At 48.7% G+C, this 25,387-nt stretch overlaps 1 protein-coding gene across 1 annotated transcript in view; it reads right to left on the reverse strand.

The window, feature by feature from the left end:
* NPHP4 (nephrocystin 4) overlaps positions 1-25,387 on the reverse strand; it is a 139,133-nt gene that overhangs the window by 82,183 nt on the left and 31,563 nt on the right. Inside the window, exons 6-8 of the mRNA XM_044419642.1 lie at positions 18,371-18,498; positions 14,837-15,018; positions 13,527-13,653 (exon numbers count right to left, since the gene is read on the reverse strand). Of these exons, the coding sequence (XP_044275577.1) occupies positions 13,527-13,653; positions 14,837-15,018; positions 18,371-18,498 (437 nt within the window). The remainder of the gene's footprint in view (positions 1-13,526; positions 13,654-14,836; positions 15,019-18,370; positions 18,499-25,387) is intronic.

Here is a 25,387-nt window from a genome sequence, read left to right on the forward strand (position 1 = left end):
CAAAACTCATATCATGCAGCACTTTGTCAAAGGCCTTGCTGAAATCCAGGTAAACCACATCCATTGCGTCCCCTCCATCTAGCCATCTTGAAACCTTGTCATAGAATTCCATAAGGTTTGTCTGGCAAGCCCTGTTTTTCTGGAAGTTGTGTTGCATGGCTGCCAACCTTCCTTCCCTTTCTAGGGTTACTAGATCTCTTGCTATTATGAGCCTTTCCATTGTCTTTTCTACAATGGATATAAGGCTAACTGGTCTGTAATTCCTCATGTCCCCTCTACTACCCTTTTTGAAAATTGGGACCACTGATGCTACCCTCCAGTCTTCTGGAACCTCACCCATTCTCCATGGGGCCTCAAAAATGGAGGCCAGCAGGCATGAGAGAACCCCTGCCAACTCTCGAAGTACTCTCGGGTGTAACCCCTCAGGGCCCAGCACCTTTGTAACATCCAGAGCCCTGAGGAGCCCTCAACTTCTAGTGGGGGTGATTCTAATCTGTGTCCCTAAGTCCCCAGCCTCATCTGATCCCCCATGTGGATCTCCCCCATTCTCCTTTGGGGGGAACACAGGGGCAAAATGAACAGGTTGCTTACTTGTAACTGATGTTCTTCGAGTGGCCATCTGTGCAGTCACACATATGGGTTCTGCGCCTGCGCAGTGCCTTTGGCTGGAAGATTAACAACTAACGGTTTTTGGCGGGAACGCCACTCCCCCTCCCCCCTAGCATTATATAAGGAGCGGAGTGTCCGCCATTTTCCAGTCTTTGAAAGACCGGCGTTTGTTGTATAATAAAAAAGGTTTGTCAGAATGACAAGAAATCCAAATTCAGTAGTGGTACGACACATAGGAAAGAAGATATCATAGTATCACAGAAAATAGTCGGACCACCCATGACACCAAGCGGGGTCGGAGGGTGGGTTATGTGACTGCACAGATGGCCACTCGAAGAACATCAGTTACAGGTAAGCAACCTGTTCTTTGTCGTGGCCTCTGTGCATCACACATATGGGTGGCCTCTGTGCATCACACATAGCAAGCTTACCCGAAATGGGAGGAGGGAGGTGTCATCAACGAAGGATAGAAGAAAGAACAGCTCTGCCAAAAGAGCAATCCTGTCTGGCACGGACATCGAGTCTATAATGTCTGGCGAAGGTACACGGAGTAGCCCAAATAGCCACTCTGCACACGTCTTCTATCAGGACTCCTGATGCAAAGGCCGAAGAAGCAGCGACAGCTCTTGTAGAATGGCCTCTTGGAGTAGATGGTAAGTCCAACTTAGCCAACTGATAAGATAGGACAATTGTATTTACTATCCATTTTGAAAGACGTTGTGAGGTGACTGGGCAACCCCGATCATGTTCCGAATATTTCACAAAAAGTCTATTGGAACGCCGAACAGACTCAGTCCTGGACCTATAAAAAGCTAAGCAACAACGAACGTCCAGCAAATGTAGAGATCGTTCTATCGGATTCAAAGGGGTCAGAAAGAATGCCGGTAAAACAATCTCCTGTTGCATGTGAAACGAAGTAGCGACCTTCGGAAGGAAAGACGCATCCATTCGAAGAACCACCTTTTCCTTATGAAAATTTAGGAAAGGGGGGGGTCTACCCGAAGGGTGCAGAGTTCAGATGATCTACGGGCTGAAGTTACTGCAACAAGGAAGGCCATCTTCTATGAAGCAAGGCGTAGATCGATCATCGCCATGGGTTCAAAAGGTGGTCGAGTCAGTGCTTGTAAAACCACCGAAAGACTCCAGGTGGGCATTAGAGGTCTTGTAGTTGGATGTTGATTACTCAATCCTCTTAAAAATCTTTTAATCAGAGGTTGAGCAAAGATGGAGAGGCCATGTATAGTTCCCCGATAATGCAAAATCGCTGCTGTAAAAACCTTTATGGACAAGAGTTTGAGTCCAGACTGATGCAATTCAAAGAGAAGCTGAAGGGGCCAGAAAAGAGTGTAAATTGGCAAAGTTAGAGAATCTCTGCCATTTTGCCGCATACGACTTCCTAGTAGATGGTCGTAGCGCAGATTTGAGGATATACTGTAGGTCTGGGTGTAGACTCTGCTGAGCAGGAATAGCTGGAACAGTTTGTGGTGTCAATACCGTTGTATCAGAGGTGATCATTGTATTCTCCATGCAGTCAGTTTCAGCGATATCAAATCTGGGTGACGGATTGCGCCCCCCCTCTGGGTAATGAGATAAGGAAGAAGAGGGAGTTGGAGAAACTCTTCTCTGGAGACGTGAAGGAGAGTTGAGAATCATGGTTGGCGTGGCCACCAGGGGGTGATCAGTATCCCTGTGGCCCCTTCGTGAATGATCTTTGCCAACACTCTCATGATGAGTGGGATCGGAGGGAAAGCATAAAAAGTCATGTTTGTCCAGGGAATATGAAAGCGTCCCCGAGGGAGTCCTGACCCACTCCTGCTCTGGAACAATATGTCGTGCATGCCCTGTTCCATTGTGTGGCAAACAGATCGATGTCTGGCTGGCCCCATCGGTGAAATAGCATGTCGCAAACCCGATGGTCTAGCTCCCATTCGTGGGACCGCGACATATGTCTGCTCAAGAGATCGGCATCTGTATTTTCCGTGCCCGCAAGGTGAACTACTACAAGAGTGATACCTCTCGGTATGCACCAGTCCCAAATCTGCATGGCCAGGCAAGCTAGTTTCTGGGATCGGGTTCCCCCTTGTTTGTTTAAATAAAAGACTGTTGCCATGTTGTCCAAGGTCACCTGGACGACCTGGTGCAGAAGCACATCCTATAATGATTGAAGGGCTTTGAAAACGGCAAGAAGTTCCAGAAAATTGATATGGTTCCTGCAATCCCACTGACTCCATATCCCTTGGGTACATAGATCAGAACAGATTGTTCCCCATCCCAGTAGAGACACATCGGTACCGAGGTCGGAATGGAACGCCTACAGTTAGAATGGCTGGGTCTATCCACCATAACAGGGACTGAAGAACAGAAGCAGGGAGTCGAATCCGTTTGGTAGGGGGGTCTATCTGTGGTCGAAACACCCCATTGAAGAACAGTTGAAGGGGACGTAGCCTGAGTTTGGCATGTGGAACCACAGCAATGGAAGCAGACATGTGACCCAACAGACTCTGAATAGACCGGGCAGGAGCAGTTCTTGTTTGTCGAATCTGAGCGATGCAATGAGCAATCGCATGTCGTCTGTCCCGAGGAAGGAAGGCTCTTGCCAACGTCGAATCCAGTCGGGCTCCGATAAAGTTGATCACCTGCGTAGGGAGAAGGGAAGATTTCCATCGATTAATACAGAGTCCGAGATCGTGCAATAAAGCACATGTAAACTCAACAGCAGACGAAAGTCCTGCTTCTGTGTCGGCGACCAGCAACCAATCATCAAGGTACGGGTATATCCGAATTCCACCCAATTGAAGGTGTGCACAGACAGGGGCCATACACTTCGTAAAAACTCTTGGTGCAGTGGCCAATCCAAACGGTAGCACATTGAATTCGTAGATTTCAGAGTCCACCACAAAACGAAGGAAACGCCTATAACTTGGATGTATTGAAATGTGAAAATAGGCATCCTTCAGATCCAATGAGGCGAACCAATCCCCTCTTCCCAGCAACGGAAGAATACTTTGAAGTGCAGTCATCCGAAACTTCTTTGGTGTTATAAATCTATTGAGAGCTCTCAAGTCCAATATTGGTCTTAGACCCCCATCTCGTTTCGGAACTGTAAAGTATCTGGAATAGAATCCGTGGAATCCTTCCGATAACGACAGGTGACGAATAGCTCCTTTAGCAAGGAGTTGGTGAATCTCGTCTAACAGTACCAAAGAAGTCGGAGAATATCAAATAGGATTCGGTGATGGTACAATGTCGAATTCGATTCCATATCCGTGCTGGATGATAGATAACACCCATCCATCAGATGTGATTGACTCCCAAATGGAGAGTCGACTCTTCAGTCAATCCCCAAATGAGAGGGGGGAGGGGGGAGTTGGAATGAGAGGAGAGGTTCGCTCATCACATCAGCGCTGTTGCCTGTCCGTATCGAAATGGCGGCGGCCCTGTTGGAAGCGCTGTGGCTGTTGCTGCCTGCAACGCTGCTGACGTTGATGCAGTTGCTGCTGCCGAGGCGGAAACTGTTGACAGTACTGTGGATGTGACCATGACCACTTACGTCGGGGTAGAGATTGCAATTCCATATGACAGGCGGTCATCCTTGATTCATGGATTTTCTTCAATTTGCTGTCCGTCCTTGCATGGAAGAGGCCGGAACTGTCCAACGGCATCTCTTCAATTCTCCGCTTCATCTCATCCGGAAAATTGTAATTATGCAAACAGGCGTGCCTGTGGAGGGAAATTGCACCGACCAGCGACCTCGAATCAGAGTCCACATGGTGCCTTGCGGTAGAAAGCTGTTGCACCGCCACTTGCATAGCTTCCTTAACAAAAGTCTTAGCAAGTTCGCCCTGGTTTCCCGGAAGAGTATCGATGATGGCGTCCAGGCGTTGTATCAGGAAATATTGGTAATGTGCCAGGGTTGTCTCGTAATTGGAGATTCTTAAACCAAGGCCCGAAGCTGCGTATACCCAGCGGGCGAGAGAATCAACCTTTCTACCCCCTTTGTCACGAGGTGAGGTGTGCCCACGGGCTTCCCAACCCTGAGAGGATTCTACGACAACCGAATTTGGCTTGGGGTGGCGGAGAAGAAATGGGATGTCCTCTTCCCGCACCCGATACATGGACTCGTATTTATGAGAGGTCAGTTGTGGATTAGCTGGGAGGTCCCATGGCTGGGTCATTGCCTGCTGTAAGGTCGTAATAAACGGCAAGGCAATAGATGTGGATCATTCACCTCTAACCACATCATAAAAACAATTGGTGCTCAGTCCCGGCTTTTGGTGGGCTTCTACATCGAGCGATCTCACTAGTCCGGCCATCAGATCGTTAAACGATATGTACGGTTCCTCAGGTGACCCCGGACCCTGGGAAGCAACTACAGCATCCGGCGAGGTTGAGTCAGCCTCAGATTCTTCGGATTCCATCCAGTAGGGGGGTGGTACACTGGAGGAAGAATCTCCTGGAGACTCCGATCTGCCACTCTCTCTAGATGGTGCCCTTGGGGCGTCTCTGGGCGTTGAACGGAAACGCTGCCGAGGCACTGATGGTGAAGATTGTCCCCTAGAGGTTGGATAGTAGGCTGTAGAGTGGTACTCTTCCCGTCTCGGAGCAGAGTACCTGGAGTGGTACCAATCATCAGACCTCGCATCCGAGGAACGGCTTCTACGGCTTCTCAGAGGGGAGATGGCAGTCTCAGTATCCATCGGGATCGGAGGCATCAGGGTTGATGATTGAGCCCTAGGTGGGGAGTCTCGTATTTCCCCATCAGAGATAGAACCCCTCCTCGAATCCATAACGGGTTCGGCTGCTGGCCGGCGTGGTGAGCCCGGTGGGGTAACCCTCATAGCTGCCTGGATGGTCGGGACCGAGGGGGTTGGTTCCGAAGTAGGTATCGGAATCGAGGAAGAGGCCAAGCCCAAGTGACGGTGTTTTGCATGCTCGGGGTTCTTCGGCTTCTTAACCGGTTTGCCCGTCTTATCTTTCTTGGCCTTCTTCTGCACAGGATATTTATCTGAGTCGCTGTGCTTTCTCTTTTCCTTTTGCTTCTTCGACAAGGAAACAGACTGATCGGCCATAGCATGAGCGCCTTCTTCAGAAGGGCGTGAGGGTGGAGCAATGGAGGAAGAGGCCGAGCGTTGCGGCAGGTCAGCCGAAGTTGGACGGCCTTCGGGTGGGGCCACAACAGCGGAAGGCTTAGCCACCAGCCGATCAGATTGGAGGAGAGCCTGATCCCAAAGGAGTTTGCGGAGGCGGTTCTCCCTGTTCTTCCTCGCCTGTTTAGAGAAGGCCAAACAATGGCCACACTTATCGGTTCTGTGCCCTTCCCCTAAACAAAGGAGGCACAGATCATGCAGGTCTGCGGCAGGCATTTTGGAACCGCATTTTCCGCACTTGCGGAACGCTGCCCATTGCACCATCGTAGAAAGAAGAAAAAAGGAGATAGTAAAGCGGGAAAGTAATATTTTTGTTTGTTTGTTTGTTTGTTTGTTTTTATAGGAACGATAAAGAAGAAAAAATGGTGCAAAGTTAAAGAAATATAAGTGAAATACTAACAACAAGAACAAGGGATATAAACTTGGTAAGAGAAAAAGAGAGATTTTCGGACGAGCAAGAAGGTAAGTAACAATCTGAGCGAGAGCGAAGCGGCACTAGGCACAACGAACGGCAGTTGCAAAGACTGGAAAATGGCGGACACTCCGCTCCTTATATAATGCTAGGGGGGAGGGGGAGCGGAGTTCCCGCCAAAAACCGTTAGCTGTTAATCTTCCGGCCAAAGGCACTGCGCAGGCGCAGAACCCATATGTGTGATGCACAGAGGCCACGACGAAGAAAGCCATTTAGCATCTGTGCCTGTTCCTTCACATCAGTCATTGGATCTTCTTCCTCCTTCTTAAGCAGTCCCACTGTCTGACTCCCCTTCCTCCTCCTATTTACATGTTGATAGAAGCTCTTTTTGTTCCTTCTGATATTCTTGGCAAGTCTCAGCTCGTAATCAGCCTTAGCCTTGTGAAGAATCCTTCTGCAACGGGCCTCCTCCTTCTGGTATACCCTTTTATCTCTTTGCCCCAGTACCCATTTCCTACGGAGGTTCCTCTTTTGTCTATTCCCTCTAACCACCTCCTTTCGCATCCATGGCGGCACTCTCCTCCGCCTCCCCACCTTACTGACTAGAGGCATCATCAAGGCTTGCGCCTCCAAAACCTCCCTTTTGAGTGCCATCCACCCCTCCTCAACTTCCTTGCCTTCCAGTAACCTATCCCAGGAGACTTTCCCCAGTCTGGTCTTCAGTCATCCAAAGTTGGCCCTCTTGAAGTCCCAGCTTCTAGTGCTTGACCTGCTGCACGTCCCCAGTCCCCTGATCTCCAAGCAAAGGATGGAGCGATCACTCGCATCCAGAGCTCCCCTAATCTGTACTTCATCTATAAGCTCCTCCCTGCTGGTCAAGACCAAGTCAAGGATGTTTCCCCTCCTCGTCGCCTCTCGGACCCTCTGTGTGGAAAAACCCTCCCTCTATAGCATCTAGGAAGTGACGTGACCAGGCTGTCACCACTGAGTGAGTCTCCCAAGTAATATCCAGGAGATTGAAATCTCCCATAATCACTGTGTCCCTTCCTCAAGATATCCTTTGAATCTGATCTGTCAGGCCATCATCCAGGGTCTCAAGTTGACCTGGAGGACAATAACATACCCACACTGCCAAGTCTCTTTCCCTGTCAAAACCCCTTAGTTTCACCCAGACTTTCTTTACCAGATCCCCATCTGAACCATATTCTATCTCCATTGCATCCTATCCCTTCCCTGACATATAATACTACGCCCCCACCCCTCTTACCCTTCCTGTCTTTTCTAAACACGTGATACCCCTCCATGTTTACATTCCAGTCTTGCCTTTCATCCCACCACTCCTGTTCCTCCTCCTCCTTCCTCTCATGCTTGCTCCCTCCTGCTTGCTTGTCAAGCAGAAAGCCAGCACGTAAGAAGGTGGCAGCAGCAACTGGATGAGAAGGGGAGGTAGATGAACAAGCAGGTGGCCATGGTGGAGAGGAGGCACAAGTCCAGGAGCTCCTGTCCATGGGTGCCTGCTGGCTACGGGGCCTCTTGGAAGGTGACCAAGCAAGCCACCTTTGATAGCTACCCGGTGACGGACAGAAGAGACAGCACCACCTTGGCAAATGGGCAAAGCCCTGCTACACGGAGGCAAGGGAATACCAGATGTTCAGCAAGGATGGGCGGTTTTCTAAGAGCTCCAGGGCTCAGCCAATGGTTTCTCAGCTCCCAGAGAAGTGGAACAATATTACAGCATGGCAGCAAGTGTTGTTCTCCAAGTCGGAGCTCTTAAGTGCTGGCTAATGAGCAAACATTATCATCATTTCAGATTTGCAAGTCTGAAGCACAAGGGGATTAAGGTGGATCATTTCATTAATGAAAGGCAGAGAAGTGCCTGATTAGTGCTCCTCGTTTCATCAAGATAAATAAAAAGCATGCTGGGTTAGATTCCTGCTTTATTTAAGATGCCTTTGTCTATGCCTAGATGTGGAGCTGAACACTTGATGCTTAAATCCAAAATCAAAACTGGCTAATTGAGTTGTGCTGAAAGGGCAATCGGCACAGTTAGAGAAGAAAGTAACGGAGGCCAATCCCAGACTAAGAGAAGAATATATTTTCTCTTCTCCAAACAGAGAACTGAATTCAGCCAGACTAGTTCACCATTGCCACCTTATTGCAACCAGGAATATTTCCACAGGTATTTTGTTGCTTTCTGATTGAACTATTGAGAGCCAAAATTGAGAGGCGCTGGGCTCACACGGACTCTTGACGCATGTATCCGAATGCTTCCTCCAGCAAGAACCAAACCTCCATAGCTATGTAGCAGAATTAACCTGTGAGGGAAAGCGATTTTGAGTAATCTTACATGCAGGGGATTTCCACATAGGAGAGCTCTACAATAGATGCTGGGGAGACAACACCAGGTGTGCTGCTTCTTCCAGCACCTGCCTCTTGGGGAATCTGCTGATCAGTGCTGGGACTGTTTAGCATCGAAAAAAAGCAAGGACACAGCAATAGGTCTACAGAATCATGCCTGGTGTGGAAAAATGGATAGAAGGACAGTTTTCCTTCTCTCTCCTGACACTAAAATCCAAAGGAGTCATCCCCTGAAGCTGACTGGTGGAAGAGTCATAGAATCACAGATTCAGAAGAGGGAAAAGAAGGCGCTTATTCACACGAAGTATGGCCAAACTACAGAATTTGCTTCCACAGGATCTCATGATGACCACCAGTTTGGACGGCTTTAAAAGATCAGACAGATTCGGAGGAAAATATCTGTGATGGCCACTAGCCCTGACAGCTTGATGCTACAGCCAGGGACAGAGGCGGCTCCCCTGTGTGGATCAGCTGCAGGGGAACATGGGCAGGAGGGTGCGGAGGTGCTCCTGCCTGGCCTGAGGGATCCTGTGGGTAGCTGTTCGGCCACTGTGTGCACAGAGTACTGGACCAGATGGGCCTCTTTGGTCGGATCCAGCCGGGCTCGTCTTATGCCCCCACAACAGTAGACGCCTGCCAGGTGCTTCTGGGCTCCGCTGGAATGACCTGTTAGCGCCCCTGCTCCGACATCATCGGCCACTAGCCAAAAACATAATGGAAGTTCCAGATGTGACCAGCCATCGGGCCCCAGAGAACCTGCTCACCTGAGCAGCATCCAGGACAGAGGATGGGTTCCTGGTGGAACACGGCAACCTGCCCCTGTGCTGCTCCAGCACATCTCCTGGTCCAGAGCATGGCTCAGAGAATGGAGGCCTTCCACGGCCCTCTGCAGCCAGCGAGGGGGACTGCACCTTAGGGAGCAGAGAGAAGGGACTTTCCCAGTTCTGAATCAGGGGACTGGAGAGCCCATAAGCACGGAGGCAACTTCCCTCTTTGTTTATCACCAGCATCTGGAATTTCAGGGTAGGGTCATAACAGAATGGTACAGCCCTTGCTTTGCAGAATGTCTCTGTTTCTGTTAGGACTACAACTCTCATCAATCCTAGCCAGGGTGGGACATGCGGTTCAGCACATCTGGATGGCACCAAGTTGGAGAAGGTTGCCCTTGTATGTCAACCCTTTTGGAATCTTATCTGAGCTGCATGCAGTCTCTCTTTATTTGCCAACCTAACCAGCAAACCAGAATCCTGCCGCTGGCACATGCAGCACCTGTTCCTATCCATTCCCTTACGTTGCTGCTGCTGCTGTGCTGGTCCTAGGACAGGCCCAATGGTCCAATGCAGCAATTTTCCCCTGACTCCCAAAAACTGGGCAGCTTGTTCTGCACTTTCCACACAAGGGAAACATAATTGGTCCGCTGCCAGTCCTGGGGAGAGGCAGTGGGGCCCAGGCTGTTCCTCGCTCCTCACTCCTCCCATCTCAGCTTCTGAGGCCCAAATTCAGCATTGCTCACGCACCCTTTTTGTGGTCTAGTCCAACACACGCAGCTCCTGAGGTGCCATGCGACCCTTGCAGTCCAGCACATCCGGAGGGAGGCAGGTTGAGGAAAAACACTGCATTCAAAGAAGCTGTGAAGTGACGGGTGGGCCTGGAGGCAAAAGGGGCCGGCCCGAAAGGTCCCAGACGCCTGTCTCCTTTGACACAGCGCCCCAGAGGCTATGTCCTCACAGAGGAATGTCGGCCTCTGCAGAGAAGGCAGGAGCCCGCCAAACGACTGGCTGCTGGAGAAAAGAAGGCGGGGCTTGGGGAAGGAGGAGTGGCCACCTGGGACTCAGCACTGATGGGCAGGTCCTACAGCCAGTGGGTACCCACAGCTCCAAAGGCTACAGCTGCCATAGCAGGAACGAGAACAAGCAGCGCCCTAAGGATGTCTAACCTACATTTTGAATGCACCCACAGGAACTACCCTGGCCGACCTCTGCCATTGTGAAGGAATCCTCCACACGCATGTGCGCACACCCCTTTGCGGCCGGAGGAACACTTTGGTGGGCACTGGCACTCAATTAAGACAATGCCTCTTGGTACAGATTTATGAACTGCGACGGAACCATCTGGCACAGGTCAGGGAAAGCAGCAAGTTTCACATCCGCTTACCAGTCTTAAATAATTTTAAAAGGACTTAAAAATCAATTGGAACATATTGTGCAATGCATATAAGCCGTGTGACATGCTGTAAATCTCCACAGCCATTCTCCATCCCGCAAACATGCCACTGCCAGATGAGGAAGAAGGGCCTCCTGACAGTGGCCGACCAGCAGCACGGAAGCCTTTCCGTTATGACACCAGAAAAGGGTCTCCCAAAGCAAGCCCTGCCATCCGGCTCCCTCTTGCCTGCACAAAGGCCTCCCCACTGCACTTCGCCCTCACATTTCTTCCGATCATGGAACCTATAAAGGTCACAATTTTTTACAAAATATGCACCAGTCAGATCAATACAGCAAAAGTGCCATCAAATCCTGGCACCATGGCAAGCTTATTAGAATTGTTCTCTGGCCACACCAGAAGTTTTTTCAAAAAAGTTCAGGGGAAGGGTGCATTTTTCTGCTTGGGGGCTTCAGGCAGGCACACTGGCATTGGGGGTTGAATGCCAGCTGTGGGTGAGGCCCTCCCCAATGCCCACATGTTGTCCCAGCTGCCTTGAACAGCAAATTCCCTCCAAGGAAATACATAGGACCGTCATTGTCACATTTTTAATGCTGCCACAAACTGTTTTGAGCATGGACTGATGGTGGAAAAGTGGCATGCAACTAAATGGATCGTGATTATGAGAAGCAAGATGGGCCTTCTTTATGTCTGTTCAAAAGTAAGCAGGAATGAATCACTCAGCGGTAGTGTCAAAGAGCACCCCAGGCACCAAACTGCTGGAGAGAAGAGCTTCTCCCCGCTGGGAGGCAGGGAAGGAACTGGGAAGAAACTGGTGGACTGGGTGGGGAAACCCTTAGGTGCAAGTGAGGGAAAATAAGGGTAAGACTCTTTCAAGAAGAGACTCCTTTTTGTTTTTTGGTTGTGTTTGCAAAGAATGTTACCCTCCACAAAACAAAACAAAACAAAACAAAACAAAACAAAACAAAACAAAACAAAAGATGGGAGTCTTGTTTGGTGCTGTTTTGCTAATAAAAAATTGGGAAGTCATTTTTACTCTAGCGATGGTTTTAAACACTGGTCTGCCTGTTTTCTTAATCAAAAACCTTAGTCAAGAGCCTACACAAAGGGTGAGCAAAGTTTGTTTCTATTTGACCTGCAAGTGAACCGTTATAAGCACCAGAAAGGAAAGAGAGCATGAAGCTGTGTTTTCAAAAGGCTGCACATGTTCATCTTTTCGTGAGGAACAGCTTCAACAGGCGACTCGTACCTATAATACATCAGCACTAATTGCAGGTCAGACAGAAAGAGACTGAAAGGAGTGACTCACCTGTTGCCATGATAACAGGGAACATGGAAGTCCTTCTCATTAGCCCATGGCTTAATGGCCTATCAGACTTAGATTTTATGCTCTTCAAGGATTCATTACAGAAATGGCAAAAATGATGCCAGTTAACCAAGACAACTGGGGTGACTGCCCAAGAAATACGCTGCAGCAAGCATGATGGACTCCATGTTTTGGGCCTCCCCGGCACCCGAAACAAAAAATTGATATGAGGTTGTTTTTAGGCTGTCTCCTTGGGTTTAATGTTGCCAGAGTTTTATTGTATTATTTGATCTATTTTTTGTTATTATACTTACAATATTTTTCCATGTAAAGTATCCTTGAAAACTAGCTTTAAAATAGCTGCACCAAGATGTGCACATTCTGCAACGTTTATAAATTATGAACATTTGCTCAATTTGCTTGCAATGTTCATTTGATTTTGCACACGTACACTTCTGTTAGACATTGAGAGGAGGGCACTGATGTTCCAACCCCCTCACTGGAAACCTTATTCAGCCCCCCCTCCCTCCCTGGCCCACCCCAATCCCACAACTGCTGCGGGCTCCAGGGCTTTCAGCAGGACCTGACAGCACACTTTCCAACGCATCTGGAGGGGCCCAAAGGGCTAGAAACCTGGAGACTTCTATGAGGAAGCTGCACATAAAAGTGTCAAGAAGAGGACAGGCTGCTGCTCTCACAGGCCAGCCTCTGAACATGGTTCTGCATTCTGCACCTTCACCACATGCAAATGGCATGGCGGCACCTGGGCAGCTTTGGAAACGCATGGAAGACTGGAACACGAGGCAAGAGGAGTGCCGGGTTCGCTGTGAGGCCGGAGAGCGGACTGGCCCAGCAATACGGACATGCCACCTGCGCATGCTCATCGGACCAGCACCAGCATTTGCTTTTCTTCAATGCCCAACGCAGAGACAGCGGCATCCATGCTCTGGCACGGATGCTCCAAGCATGATCTACTGGTCTGGTCTGCACATGCAGCCACGGCATATTGTACGAGAACCATTTTTGTTGTGTCTGGATGGTGTAAACTAGTGACTTGCAACAGCAGGCGGTTGGACCTGATGGCCCTCTTAGCCCCTTCCAACTGTACTATTCTATGATTCTCTATGATGCCCACAAAGCAACCACAGTTGTTCAACCAGCTACAAGCCATGAACAGAAACCATGGTTTGTTGTTGGCGTACCAAAATTTGCTTGCTTAAACTATAGCGTCCTGATGTCTAAATGCAAAACCATAGCTTTTTTGTACTCCCTCCCACCTTGAAACAGAAGCATCCAGGAAGAACAGCCTGGAAGTGTAACCACTTCAGGGATTACCAAAATGGGCAGAAGAGAAACAAAACAGAGACATGGACAAACAAGCTGCAATTTCTTTGCTTGACAATTCATGGTTAACGTGAGAAATCATGGTTAATATACACCAAGTACTATGTGCAAAAATGGCCCTGTGTATTTTATGAGCACCATCACTTAATGTGCACTAACAGATACTGGCCCAAAATGGAATTCTTACCTTCCCATCTGATCCACCTGCCACAGAGAAGACATATTCCAACAGGAAGATCACTCCAAACGCCGGATGACGGACCATCTCTGCCAAGTGGATGCGGCTTCGCAAGACAAGAGCTTGTCCCTCTGAACTGTGTTTGGAAGGCCACAAAAGGAACAGTGACAAGGAGATGGATCTCCTTTACTGAAAGGCAGCTAACCACACACACCGAACTTTAGGCGTGTTTTATAGCCCTGGGCAGTTATCTTTCATTTGTCTTAATTTCCATCAAAAAAGGAAAAACTATTGGCTTCTGGACCCATAAAGCAACGTCTGGGAACCTCTGCTTCTGGTCAAGTGATTTCGCTGATTCCTCTCCATCACCCGGGCTCCACAGGATGACAGCAGTCATCAGAAGCCCAGGATACTGCTCCTCCCTGGCATGTTGCTTTCCATTGCTTTCCAAGATCCTTTCGAAGTCCAGTGCTGCTGCTGAATTCATGGGCGATAGCAGTGAAGAAGGAAGCTCCTTCTCCTGCTAGGCCAGGTTCTGCCCTGCCCTAGGAAATGGGGACTTGGCCACCATGAGATATGTCTCCCCAGTTTGTGGACTCCTATAGTCGGCTGCACAGGCCACGACTTTGGGAAATTACAAGAGATCCACATGTGGCCTCCAGATGCCTGCCCAGTGCTAGTCAAAGCAAACACAGAAGCCCTTTATGAAGCTGCACCCCTTGACAATGCATTTTCAGGACCCAATTCAAGTACTAATGTTGATCTTTACGTTCTTCAGGCACACCCTTAAGCAAAGCTCCCGATCAGAGTTTGTCTCATTGGTATCAGTGATACCATAATAAACACAGTGATAAAATCAGAATTAAGCCAGAGAGTGCTGCTGGCACCGTGGTTTCACGGCAGAATTCCAATTCACTTGCAGGTCAAGGTAAGCAGCAGAGTCTTTGTGGCCCGCCTGAAGGCTGCTATCATTGAGGCCTGCCGCGTGCAACTCAGAACAAGTCAGGACAGGCAAAGAGACATGCCTGAGAATGGTCTCAGTGGCTGGCTGAGGGCAAGCCGGACCCAACCCTACCGGGCTTTCAAGACCAAGATCAGAACGTTTAAACTGGGCCCACAAACACTCTGACAACGAATGCAAGAGGAACGGACATGTCTGAATAAAAGGGGACAGGTGAAGCAGTGCATCCCCTTTGAGGCAGCAGAGGCAAAGGATAGCCCTCTGCTCATGTGGGCCCCCTGCAACCGGCCCAATCCCTCCCTGTGCCCTACAGAGCGAGGCATTTCCTCCTCAGGGACCAGGGCATCTCTCCACTCACCTGGTTTGGAGGGTGGCCCCTTGCTTCCAGTGCAAGCTGCTGGGGCGCCCCCGCGCCACCTCCGCCTCGGGCACCAGCACCACCACCTGCGGGGGCTGCACGAAACAGTAGCCATTGTGCACACCGACGTGCAGTCGCCGCTCCTGCACGGCGAGGGCGCTCTCATCCGATGCAACGTTGCCCTGGGGAGATCCACAGCTGCCTCAGGTGTGCCTCAAGTTGCACGGAGCAGCCCAACCAAGGCACGCCACAGGAGAACCGGCAAATGACATATTGATACATATTAATCAGCTAAAATACATACAAGGCAACAGGTGGATGGGAAACCGCCCCCGCTTCTCTCTCTCTGTTGGAGATCCTGCCCAGGCACTGCTTTGCGTGTACTGGGGGAAATAAGCCCACAGTCTGTCTAAGAGCTGCTTCCTGTGATCCCATGGAAGGACTCGGAGAGCCCTGACCAGGGAGGACTTGCTCCCATAGAAAACTTGCCAGGACACAGAGACCATCTACACAGACCCTTGTCTGGAACCCCACTTTGGATGGGTAGATGGGCAGCATCCGGGAACCAGACTTCTTCTCCGGTCCTCCAGTCACACAACTCCCCCCCGAGAGAGGCCTGCTGAGCGCCTGTTCTTTAAAGATTCTGTCCCAGGCTACCCTGGTGGATCACCTGCACTTTTCCCGAACAAGGAGAGGCGCTCTGCAGGAGGCTCCTGCTGAAGTTGTTTAATCTCCTGCTCGGTTTTATTGGATATTGCAGCTCATGATAATCTTAGGAACATCCGTTTGAACTGCGTTCCACATCAAGTCACTCATTTAGTTGCAACATTGCTCAACCATTGTGAATCTCAATGAAATGAAAAGGTAAAATGCAGATGCCTAAGGTAAAAGCATACAGAGAGCAATCTTAGTAATATTTACAACAGGTCTATAAATTGTAGGAGTGTAATATTAATATTGTGGCAATAGTCCAGATGGAGTGACTGAGGGAGTGAGAAAAATATCTGCACCCCTGGAGGACAGGCCAGATTCACAGACTTAAGCTACAAAAGGGTCGCTTGTGGCTTGACGCAGGGCAGAATTCTCGATGGGACATCCAAGTGGGCCATGGAGAGGGCGGCAGGGTCTCCCTTGCTGCTGAGATCTTTGGACAGGGGCTGGTTGGCCACCCGGTTTCCAACAGTGTACAGGCTGGTTGCTGGCCCAGAGAGATGTCTCCAAGAATGCCTCCAACTGAGTGATTCTAGGACAGAGAACGCGTGGACCCCCAGATGTTGTTGGCCTGCAGCTCCCATGATCCCTTGCCATTTCCCACGCTGACTAGGGCTGATGGGACTTGCAGGCCTCCAATGTCTGGAGGATCATGGCTTTCCCACCCCCTCCCATGTTCTCACAAAAGCCCAGCCAAGGGGACCATGTGCTCAGGACTTCTCTGCTCACACGCTCCGCTGGCACCTTTCCCTGAACGGTAATGGTGAGACCTGAGCCACAGCTTCCCATTTGAACCTCCTGCTTTCTCTCTCTTCAGGTCCACTGGAAAAGCCCAAGATTATGGGCACAGCAACTTATCAAGCACAGTTGCATTTTGAACCCCACGTTTTATTAGTTTATCTGTCATAAACTAATAAAAATGAAAGCTGCCCCAGAGTGATTGCTGGATATTAAAGTGTTTCATCTTCCCGCTCTGAAAATCCACTGCATATCTGACAAATCAACACAGCTCATCCTCGGGGTCATTATTGCTTCCTAAATTACACGCGCACCAACACAAACATTAAAACTTAGAAGCTGCACTGTGTGCCCATTACTCAAAGGCAGCTTGCCCACAATGAAGCTCATTAGAGCTTGCTCATTCCAGAAAAACAGCCACAAGAAAGCTGAGCAGATCTGTCTCTTAATCAGAAGGAAAACTAAGGCAATAAAATGACTCCCAGGGAGAGGAAAAATGCAGCCTCTAAAGCAATTCATATGCGGGCAAACAAGCAAACACATTGTTACTGTCCAGATAACAGGAGTTCCATTCCTCTTGGAAATGATCCATCATTTTTCACTGTCTGCTACTGGTGGATACAGGAAATCCAGCAATTTACTTCCTGAAAATTTGTTTTATTTTCATAAAGGTTTGTAGTCCTTATAGACCAGACATCATTTCTAGATGATAACTAGAAAATGCAGTAGGCACTGCAGGAAGCTGGAAGAAGCCAGGAATGGCAGCAGGATAAGGTCTTAAAAGAGCAATTTTATGCTTCCTGACTGAGCATCCAGGGAGCACAGGATGGCTTGGAAAATGCCTCTGATGTTGGCGATGATGCTCTGACCTCAGAAGGGGGCACCGGAGGCCTGACCCGACCCCTGCTCTTTACAGCCAGCACAAAGCAAGTCATGCTGGTCCGTCTCTGAGTTTGGAAGAGCGGTCTTGGAGAGGGGGGAGCAGGGTATTCTGGTGAGCAGGTGGCTGGGGGTGGGGGGACAGGGTGCCAGTGGTTGTGGGGCTCTTCCAGCCTCCTTCGCTCCTTCTCTAGTGCCCTCAGGAAGATCGGGAAAGACTCAGGAAAGCTCGCCTCTGCCACTCCTCCCTCTTTGCTGGCTTCCACTGGACAAAGCAAAGGAAACTCGGAAGCCTCTGAGTTCAGCCTCTCGAGAAGCAGGGTCCACCTGTGTCCTAGCGGCCGAGTGGAGTTTCCTCAAATGTGTAAAGATGGGCACACCCAGAATAAATATCTAGAATACTGGCAACTGCAGAATAAAGGACGCAAAGTAAGTGGCACTATGGAAATCGGTTTGGGTTGCAAAACCAAGACAGGCCACAGAAGCTTGCTCTTCCAGAAACTAGACTACCTGGCTTCTAATTTTTAGCATTTTCTTAGCTTGGACCATGCAGGGCTAGCCTTACCTGCAACTGGGGGAGGTGGGAGATTGGGACAGATGATCGAAAGAATCAGCATCTGAATGTGGCTGCAAGACTTTTTAAAGGGTTGGTGGCAAGTCAAGTGTCCTGCTTCACTAAGGGCAGTCCTTTGTTTTGGAACACTGGCAGAGGACAGTCCTCTATCTGAAGGGGATCTCCATTTGAAGGGATGTCCACTCCTAGGGTGGCATAAAATCAAGGGACAACAGTGGTGCTGCCTGGGGGGCCTTGAACTTGCCCTTGAAGGTGCACATGGCCAGAAGGCAGGTAGGAGGAGGTCACCTGGCCAGTCTTCTCCACCGTGGTGTGAGAGAGGTATGTATTCCTGTTTAAATTACTGTTCTGGAATTGCAGATATATACAAAGCAAGAAAGAAATTATTATTCAGGGCAAGCTTCAGGGAGCAAATTGTCTCAGTCACCACTGGAATTATGTACTCTCCTCGTGTTTATAATCCAGGAGTGAATCATTTTCTTTCTGGTGACCGGAGACTGCAATTGGTTATGTCTAAAAACAAAGTTTTCATCTGAAACATGATGGGCTAATGAAAACACGCTTCTGGCTGCCCAAAGTTCTCTTCCTTTCTTTCTTTGCACTTGGAACCTTCGCAGTATCTTAGAAAGTACCTGATCACTCATGAGTAGGTCCAGCAGCTCCTCCTCAAATTTCTCTAATGAAGGGTACAGGTGAATGGAGAGCCTCTCCAAGTACCATGTTATGGTCTTCATGAGCCGTGGCTTCTGCAAGAAGTCCCCTGCAAAGAGAAGCACATGGCACAGTGCTTTGGGCAAACCAGTCCTCCACGATCCATTCCAAGGATGGACAGGACCCATTTAAGTCCCACTTGCCTCACAAGCAGGCCTTCGGAAGGCTTGCCGTTATGTCAACATAATACCAGAGGGTTATAAGCTCGAGCCTCCAAGGAGCCATACCTCTTCATACAAAGAGCATTTCCTCTGAAGAATAACCTGGGATGGGTGCAACATGAGCTATTTTGTATAAATATCATTATAGTTTGTTTGGATCAAATAAAAAGGAACAAAAAATGCAAGATGGCCACTGCCTTCTCCATTCCCCCACTATTTCCATTTGAGCATATTTATAGCATTCCTGCATGTATTGTTTTCCACTTAAAAGCAAAATTCTCAAAGCAGTTGAATTGATGCAATTCACCAAAGAGCAGTGGCCTAGGCGAAAACCAAACCATAAAAATAAGCACCTTCCCAAACACTTGAAAAGTCAGGCAGCAGGGCCAGCCTGCTAGCGTGGGAATGCTCCCCCTTCAAGGTGACTTCAGGCCTTGCAGGAGGAGGAGGTAGTTGCTGCCGGCCAAAGGCAGCAACTTTGGGAGAGGCTGCACTGCAAACCAAGGTGTGGAGAAGGCACGAGAACTTGTGAAAAGTCTGTGGAGACAGGAAAAGGGGCCACAGGCTGGTTCTGTGAAGACACAGTGGCTCTGCGGTGTTCCTCAGATGCAGCAGGTCCCAAGACAAGCCATCCATTCCCTACGCAAAGCCTTCCGTGGCCGTGGAGCATGCTCAGTTCTCAGCAGGCCGAGGGACTGCCCCTCCCACATAGGGTATTCCATCTTATTTAGGACTGAGATATCCTCAGTGAAAGGATCATGCAACTTTTATATTGTTGGAGAATATATGAATAGGAATATTGTACTCATATTGGTTAAACAAAGATTTTCAAATGTTGGGCTTTCAGGCTGTCAGAACTGATTTTTGTCATTTGTGGCAGAAATGAACAAAAGAACAATGATATTAGAAGATTGTATTGGAAGTAATTTAGCTGATTTTGACTACCCTGTAACTCATTAACCACTGACAACATTACTGAATGTAAAGGGAGATTCATTGACATCAATTCAGAACGTGTGCAACTCGCAACAATAACATTTGGGCTCCATATTGGAGAATAGATGCTGTGCCCTCTGCCTCCCGCTGGCTGAGGAAAATTCTTCATATTGTCAAAATTGACGGAACTAATAAAGTAACATAATAGAGGCCATACTCTAGAAGACTTCGCAGAGAAATGAAATGTGTTTCTCAGTTACTGGAATACAATTGTTACTGGAAAAACATGTTTTTGGTGATTTAAAATCTTTTCTGCATGTGCTTATTACCTGCGGAAATAAATATACTGCCAACATTGTCACTGAAAGGATGTATCTTGGTAATTTAACATCTATCACACATGATATATGCTTTCCTTTTTCTTCTTGAAAATAATTTGAAAAATACAAAACCAGTATGGACACACATATGTTTAGGGGGCAGGCAGGCATCACAGACTTCAGATATTATCCCTAGCCTTTCAAAAAAATGAAAAAGAATTGTAGAATAATAGAGCTGGAAGGGGCCCTTAAGGCCACTGAGCCCAACCCACTGCTCAGTGCAGGATTCCATTTCAAGCATCTCTGACAGGGGTTCCAACTGCCCCATGAATGCCTTCAGTGGGGGGGAGCCCTCCCCCTCCCTGGGTAATCAAGGGCCTCTGGTGATCCTTTAAGACTGAGGAACAAATTTATAGTGGCATCAGCTTTTTATGCTCCAAAGCCTACTTTGTCCAGACAGAAGTCCAGACACAGGTGGAAGGCAGCCTACTGGGGGCAGCCAGACCCACTGAGAGAAGGCCCTACATTCCATCTCCGGGTCTGGAACCCAGGAGCACTGCTCCTAATCCTTGTGGCCTGGGGTCAGCTCTAGATATTTTGGACCCACTCCCAGCTTTCTTGACTAGTGGTTGTCCAGACAGGAGCTTCCAGGATGCGAGGTTCAAACAACTGGAGACCAACCTTCTGTGCACCGCTGGTGTTGATAGTGCTGAGGCAGACTTACAGAGCAGTCTGTGAGGACAGGAAAAGCCATATTCCCTTCACAGGAAAGTCTATAGCTCAGAGGAAGTGTGCATGCTCGCCACGCGGAAGTTCCCAGGAGCATCTCTAAATATGGTTCAAAAGGAGTTCTGCCTGAGAGTCCGCCAAGTGCTGAACGAGGGCCTGGCCCAGTCTAAGGCTGCTTCAGTGTTCCTCATGGCAAAGCCCTCCTGAGGCTAAGCAGGTCCAGAGTGTGTGTGTGTGCCTGTATACGCGTGCTGAGAGGCCTGCCTGCCTGCAAGCCCAATCCATGCTGCTGTGAGTCCCACCGTGGAAGGTCGGTGGGACACAAGAGGGAGGCAAAGATGCATTGTTAATCTCAGTTGCAGTAGGGACAGCACAGAGTTGGGGGAAATGCGGTTCCCAAGCAGAGAAACGCAGGAGAAGGAGTGCCTGCACCAAAGGACCATTGCTCAAAACACAGTGGGCTAGAAAATGGCTCCCGCTGCGCACCAGCCGGCACCGTCCTCGTTTCTCATTCTTTCCTGTCACTGTGTTCCTATTCCCATTAACAGCCAAATGCAACCCATATTCTAGTGCAAACGGTAAAGTATCAAATCAAGGTGGGGGTGACCCAGTTATAGTTGGCAACTAATTGGCAGAGCATGCTGAACTAATTACATTAATGCCAAGTAAGGGACAATTTCCTTCTCTAGAGGGACAGCCCCTTTCAGTCGCTCTTCTGCCCACATTATCACATCCACACAAGTTCATACACAATACTCTTTATACAGCTGTGGAGCCTTTTACATTAAATCAGAGGCATAAACACACCTTGTTGTTGTTTTGTTTAGGCTGAAAGAGCATTTGCACATAATGCTGGTGGGTTTCCTTGGTGAGCACAAGCACGAAAGTTCCTGCGTGAATCATCCAGCTCTCTTGCTTGCCACAAATGGGTGAATAAGCTAGAATTCAGTTTTGTTTCAGCACATTACATGTCACTACATGTGAACCAGGAACTGAGGCTTTAATTAAACCTTACTAAGTTGCTAAACTAGGCAATGGCAGACCCTGGTTTCTTTAACACGCTGGAGTAGAGTGCACGTTAACCCACCATTCTTAGCCTGCACGCAGTGGCCAGTGAGGAATCAGCAAAAGCAAAGCAGAATTCTGCTCCATTCCTCCTCCCGATCCTGGAGGAGGTCAGTGGGGAACCGCCAGGAACTGGCAAGAAATCAGGGCTTGATGTTACATCCCAGTCCGGGTGCATTTGGTAGAGGGGCTTATTTATTTGTCTGATTTTTATCCCACCCCATTAGCCATAAGGGTCCCTGGGTGGGTGGGTTGCAACATTTAAAAATATACAATAAAATAGCAATTAATATAACAACCCAACGAGCCGAGCCAAGCCATGCCATTAAGAGGCTCAAGAGCTCCCCAAGCACATGTGGCACCTGCCCACCAATTCCACTGCCACTGGCTAAGAGACTCAGCAGAATGTTTTCCTCCCATGTTGCTTCAAAGGAGAAAAAGCCTTTATATTGGATCCCAAAAGCAGGGAGAAATATGGAATCCTACACTTGGAAAAGAAAAACTTCTTGCTTCCAAAAGGAAAACAAGCTGAAACAAACAATTAACAAGCTAATGCTAAAATTATGGTTCCACCTTAGTCCTACTACGGAAGTGCCTGAGGCAACCAAGTGTGTGGCCCATCACTCAAAGACGGCTCCTCGGAAGGGGCAGGAGCCGCTATTCTCCCCTTGGCACAACTCTTCACCCTTCCTGGCCCATCGGGAGAAAGTTGTACTTGAGCAAATGCAAGTAGGGGAGGAAGGTCAGCAGCAACCCATTCCTTGCTGTCCTGGGCCCGCTGGAACACTACAAACCAACTGCAGCCTCAAAGCCCAGATGCTCATAATTCCAAAATTTCAGGTCCTTCCAAAGGCACCTGCCAAACAAGAGCAGGGCAGAGGCTGGAGGCACATGTGGGCTGGTAGCCAGAAATTCTGTGGTGATACTAAACATGTTGTGGTGGTTTAAAAACAGACTGGACATGAACCTGGAGACTGGTGTCCTCTTTCCGCCAGCCCAGCTGCCCAGTGTGGAACAAGAAGCCCCTGCTGGAGACAGGTGCTGCAACTTCACTAATGAACAGCTGGGAGACGGTCAAAGCAGCAGAAAGGAGAGAAGCGCTGAAGCTTATATCAGCACCACCTAGACAGCTGTGGAGTCTTCTAGTAGGAGCCCCACTCTTCCTTCCATGGAAACACAGAATTTGGAACTGTTGTGCTGTTCACCAGTTCAGAACCTACTTGGATGTGGAGTGGGATACAAATACTGTGAATAAGCACCACCTGGGCACAACAGCCTCATGGTCACCAGTTCTGCTTCTAGGGAAAGTTCTGGCTTGATCTGATCTTGGACCATTTGTTCATCTTTCTGCTAGTCCAGGGTATTTGCAATGCTCTCCCCCAGCACCATGTTTCGAATGCATCTGCTGCCTTCCTGTCAGCCTTCTTCACTGTCCAGCTTCCACATCCCTGACTGAGCGTACAGTGGCATGGAGGATCTTGGCCTCGGCCTCCGGTGAAACATCCTTGCAGCTGATGACCTGTTCTTGCTGCCCTTCCAAGGCTCAGTCTTCTTCAAATTTCTCAACTGCAGTCTCTGTTTGAATTGATTGATTTTGCATACCTTGACTCATTCTCAGTGTGAGTTCTTTATTGTTGATACGACAGTCATATGATTCTGCTATAGTTCTTTTTCTTATTTTTCAGCTGCAGTTCAGCTTTTACATATTCTTCTTTGACATTCATTGGGTGTAATTTCAAATCATTGCTTCTTTCTGCCAGTAATATGGTAACATTGTATGTCAAATTATTGATTTATCTTTCAGCAATTTTCACTCTTTCCTCTGCTTTTAATCCAGCTTTCCTTATGGCATGTTCTGCATACAGACTGAAGAGATAGGGAGGTAAAATAGACCTTTGTCTGACACCTTTGCCAATGGGAAACCATTCTGTTTCTCCGTATTTTGTCTTTACAGTAGATTCTTGTCTACAATATAGGTTACGTATCAGGATAATAAAGGCTGAGGTATATCCATTCCTCTCAGGATCATTCATAGCTTCTTGAAAAAGGCATTGCTGCAGTCTATCAAGCATAGACTGGTCTTTCTTTGAAATTAGTTGATGCACACCGGTTAACCAGTACATATTTGCGATATGTCTTCAAGTACCTTTTCAAAAACCAGCTTGAACATCAGGCATTTCATACTCCATGTAGGGTAAAAAGGAATAAATGGACAGTTCCCTTAATAGATATACAGCGTCCCTTAAGAGCTGTATTAAGACTGATGCTTGTTGATAATGAACTAATTACATGTTAGCAGTGAGCCTGCCATGTTTGCAGATGGCAATAGCAAGATGAAATGACATGCAAAAGAGCTCTAAAAGGATATCTCCAAACATCTTGGATAAACAACACAATGGTGAATGCAGTTCAAGTGTCAGGCAGGGTGTGGGGACCTAACCTAACACATATCCTGCAAAAATCAGAACTGGTGGTGTTCTTGCAATGATGGAAAATGGCTCAGTGAGAACATCAACTCACTGTGCCACAGCCATGGAAAGAGAAAGTCCCAGGCTAAGAATTAATTGGAAAGGAGTTAAATATAAAATTTCTGTGGATAACATATGACCTAACAAGAATGGTTGTTGCGGCTCCACTTACAATGCAATGTAAAGTTCTGGCACAGTTCACAGTACATAATGAATTTCTGGAGTTCATGGCCACAAGATGCAGTGATGGCCACTGAGCCAGGAGGTTTTAGAGGTTAGACAAAGTACAGGAGGATAAGAGTGCAGTCCTGGGGCCTCCCAAAGTCCTCTGGGAGGCCATGGGATATTCCAAGTCCCAGCTCTGAGGTCCAGTGACTGGCACACATGCAGCCCTGGCCTGTTTGGCTGAGCCCTTGCCCCAGCCCTGAGCAGGAGGGACTGCCCTGGCTAGCCCTCCCCTGAGATCTCTGCTGGGCCTTGCGGGGGGCAGAAAGGGGCATGCCAAGGTCAAGAGAAAGCTGAGGCCTCCTCTCCCCCAGCACAAGACGGTCCGAGGGAATTGCCCAGAGAAACTACAAGGCGAGGCAGTGAGGCAGAATGATGCTGCTGCACCTCATTCCAGGCCCAGGATGCACAGAAGCCTCCATATTTGGAAGCTTATGCCCAGGCCATTGGCTGATGGGTTTGCAGCCCATGTCTCTCAGTGGCTAAGAGACATGACCACAGAATCACAGTGAACAGTGAAGCTGGAAGGGGCCAGAGGGCCAGAAGGTCCAACCTCTGCTCAGGACAGGACTCCAAGCGAAACTCTCAGATGACTGTCCAGCTGCCTCTTGAATGCCTCCAGGATGGGGGAGCCCACCGCCTCCCTGGGTCACTGGACAGTCAGGATTTTCTTCTTGATGTTCAGCTAAAACCTGGCTTCTGGTAATTTGCGCCCATTATCCCATGTCCTGCATGCTGGGATGATAGAGATGAGATCCTGGCCTTACAGAGTCTTGAAGAACGCTATCATATCCACCTCTCTTCTTGAGACTGAACATGCCCAGGTCTTTCACTCTCTCCTCACAGGGCTTTGTTTCTAGGCCCTGGATCACCCTTGTTGCCCTCCCTTGAATGCTTTCCAGCTTGTCTGCATCTTTCTTAATCGGTGGTGCCCAGAACGGGACACAATGCTCCAGATGAGGCCTCACCAGCAAACTAATGCTTTTTATTATTGGAATGTTACATGTCTGTTAATGCAGCTCAAGATAGCATTT

The sequence above is a fragment of the Varanus komodoensis genome, unplaced genomic scaffold (genome assembly GCF_004798865.1).
Source record: "Varanus komodoensis strain SLA01 unplaced genomic scaffold, ASM479886v1 scaffold106, whole genome shotgun sequence".
In the NCBI taxonomy this organism is placed as follows: domain Eukaryota; kingdom Metazoa; phylum Chordata; class Lepidosauria; order Squamata; family Varanidae; genus Varanus; species Varanus komodoensis.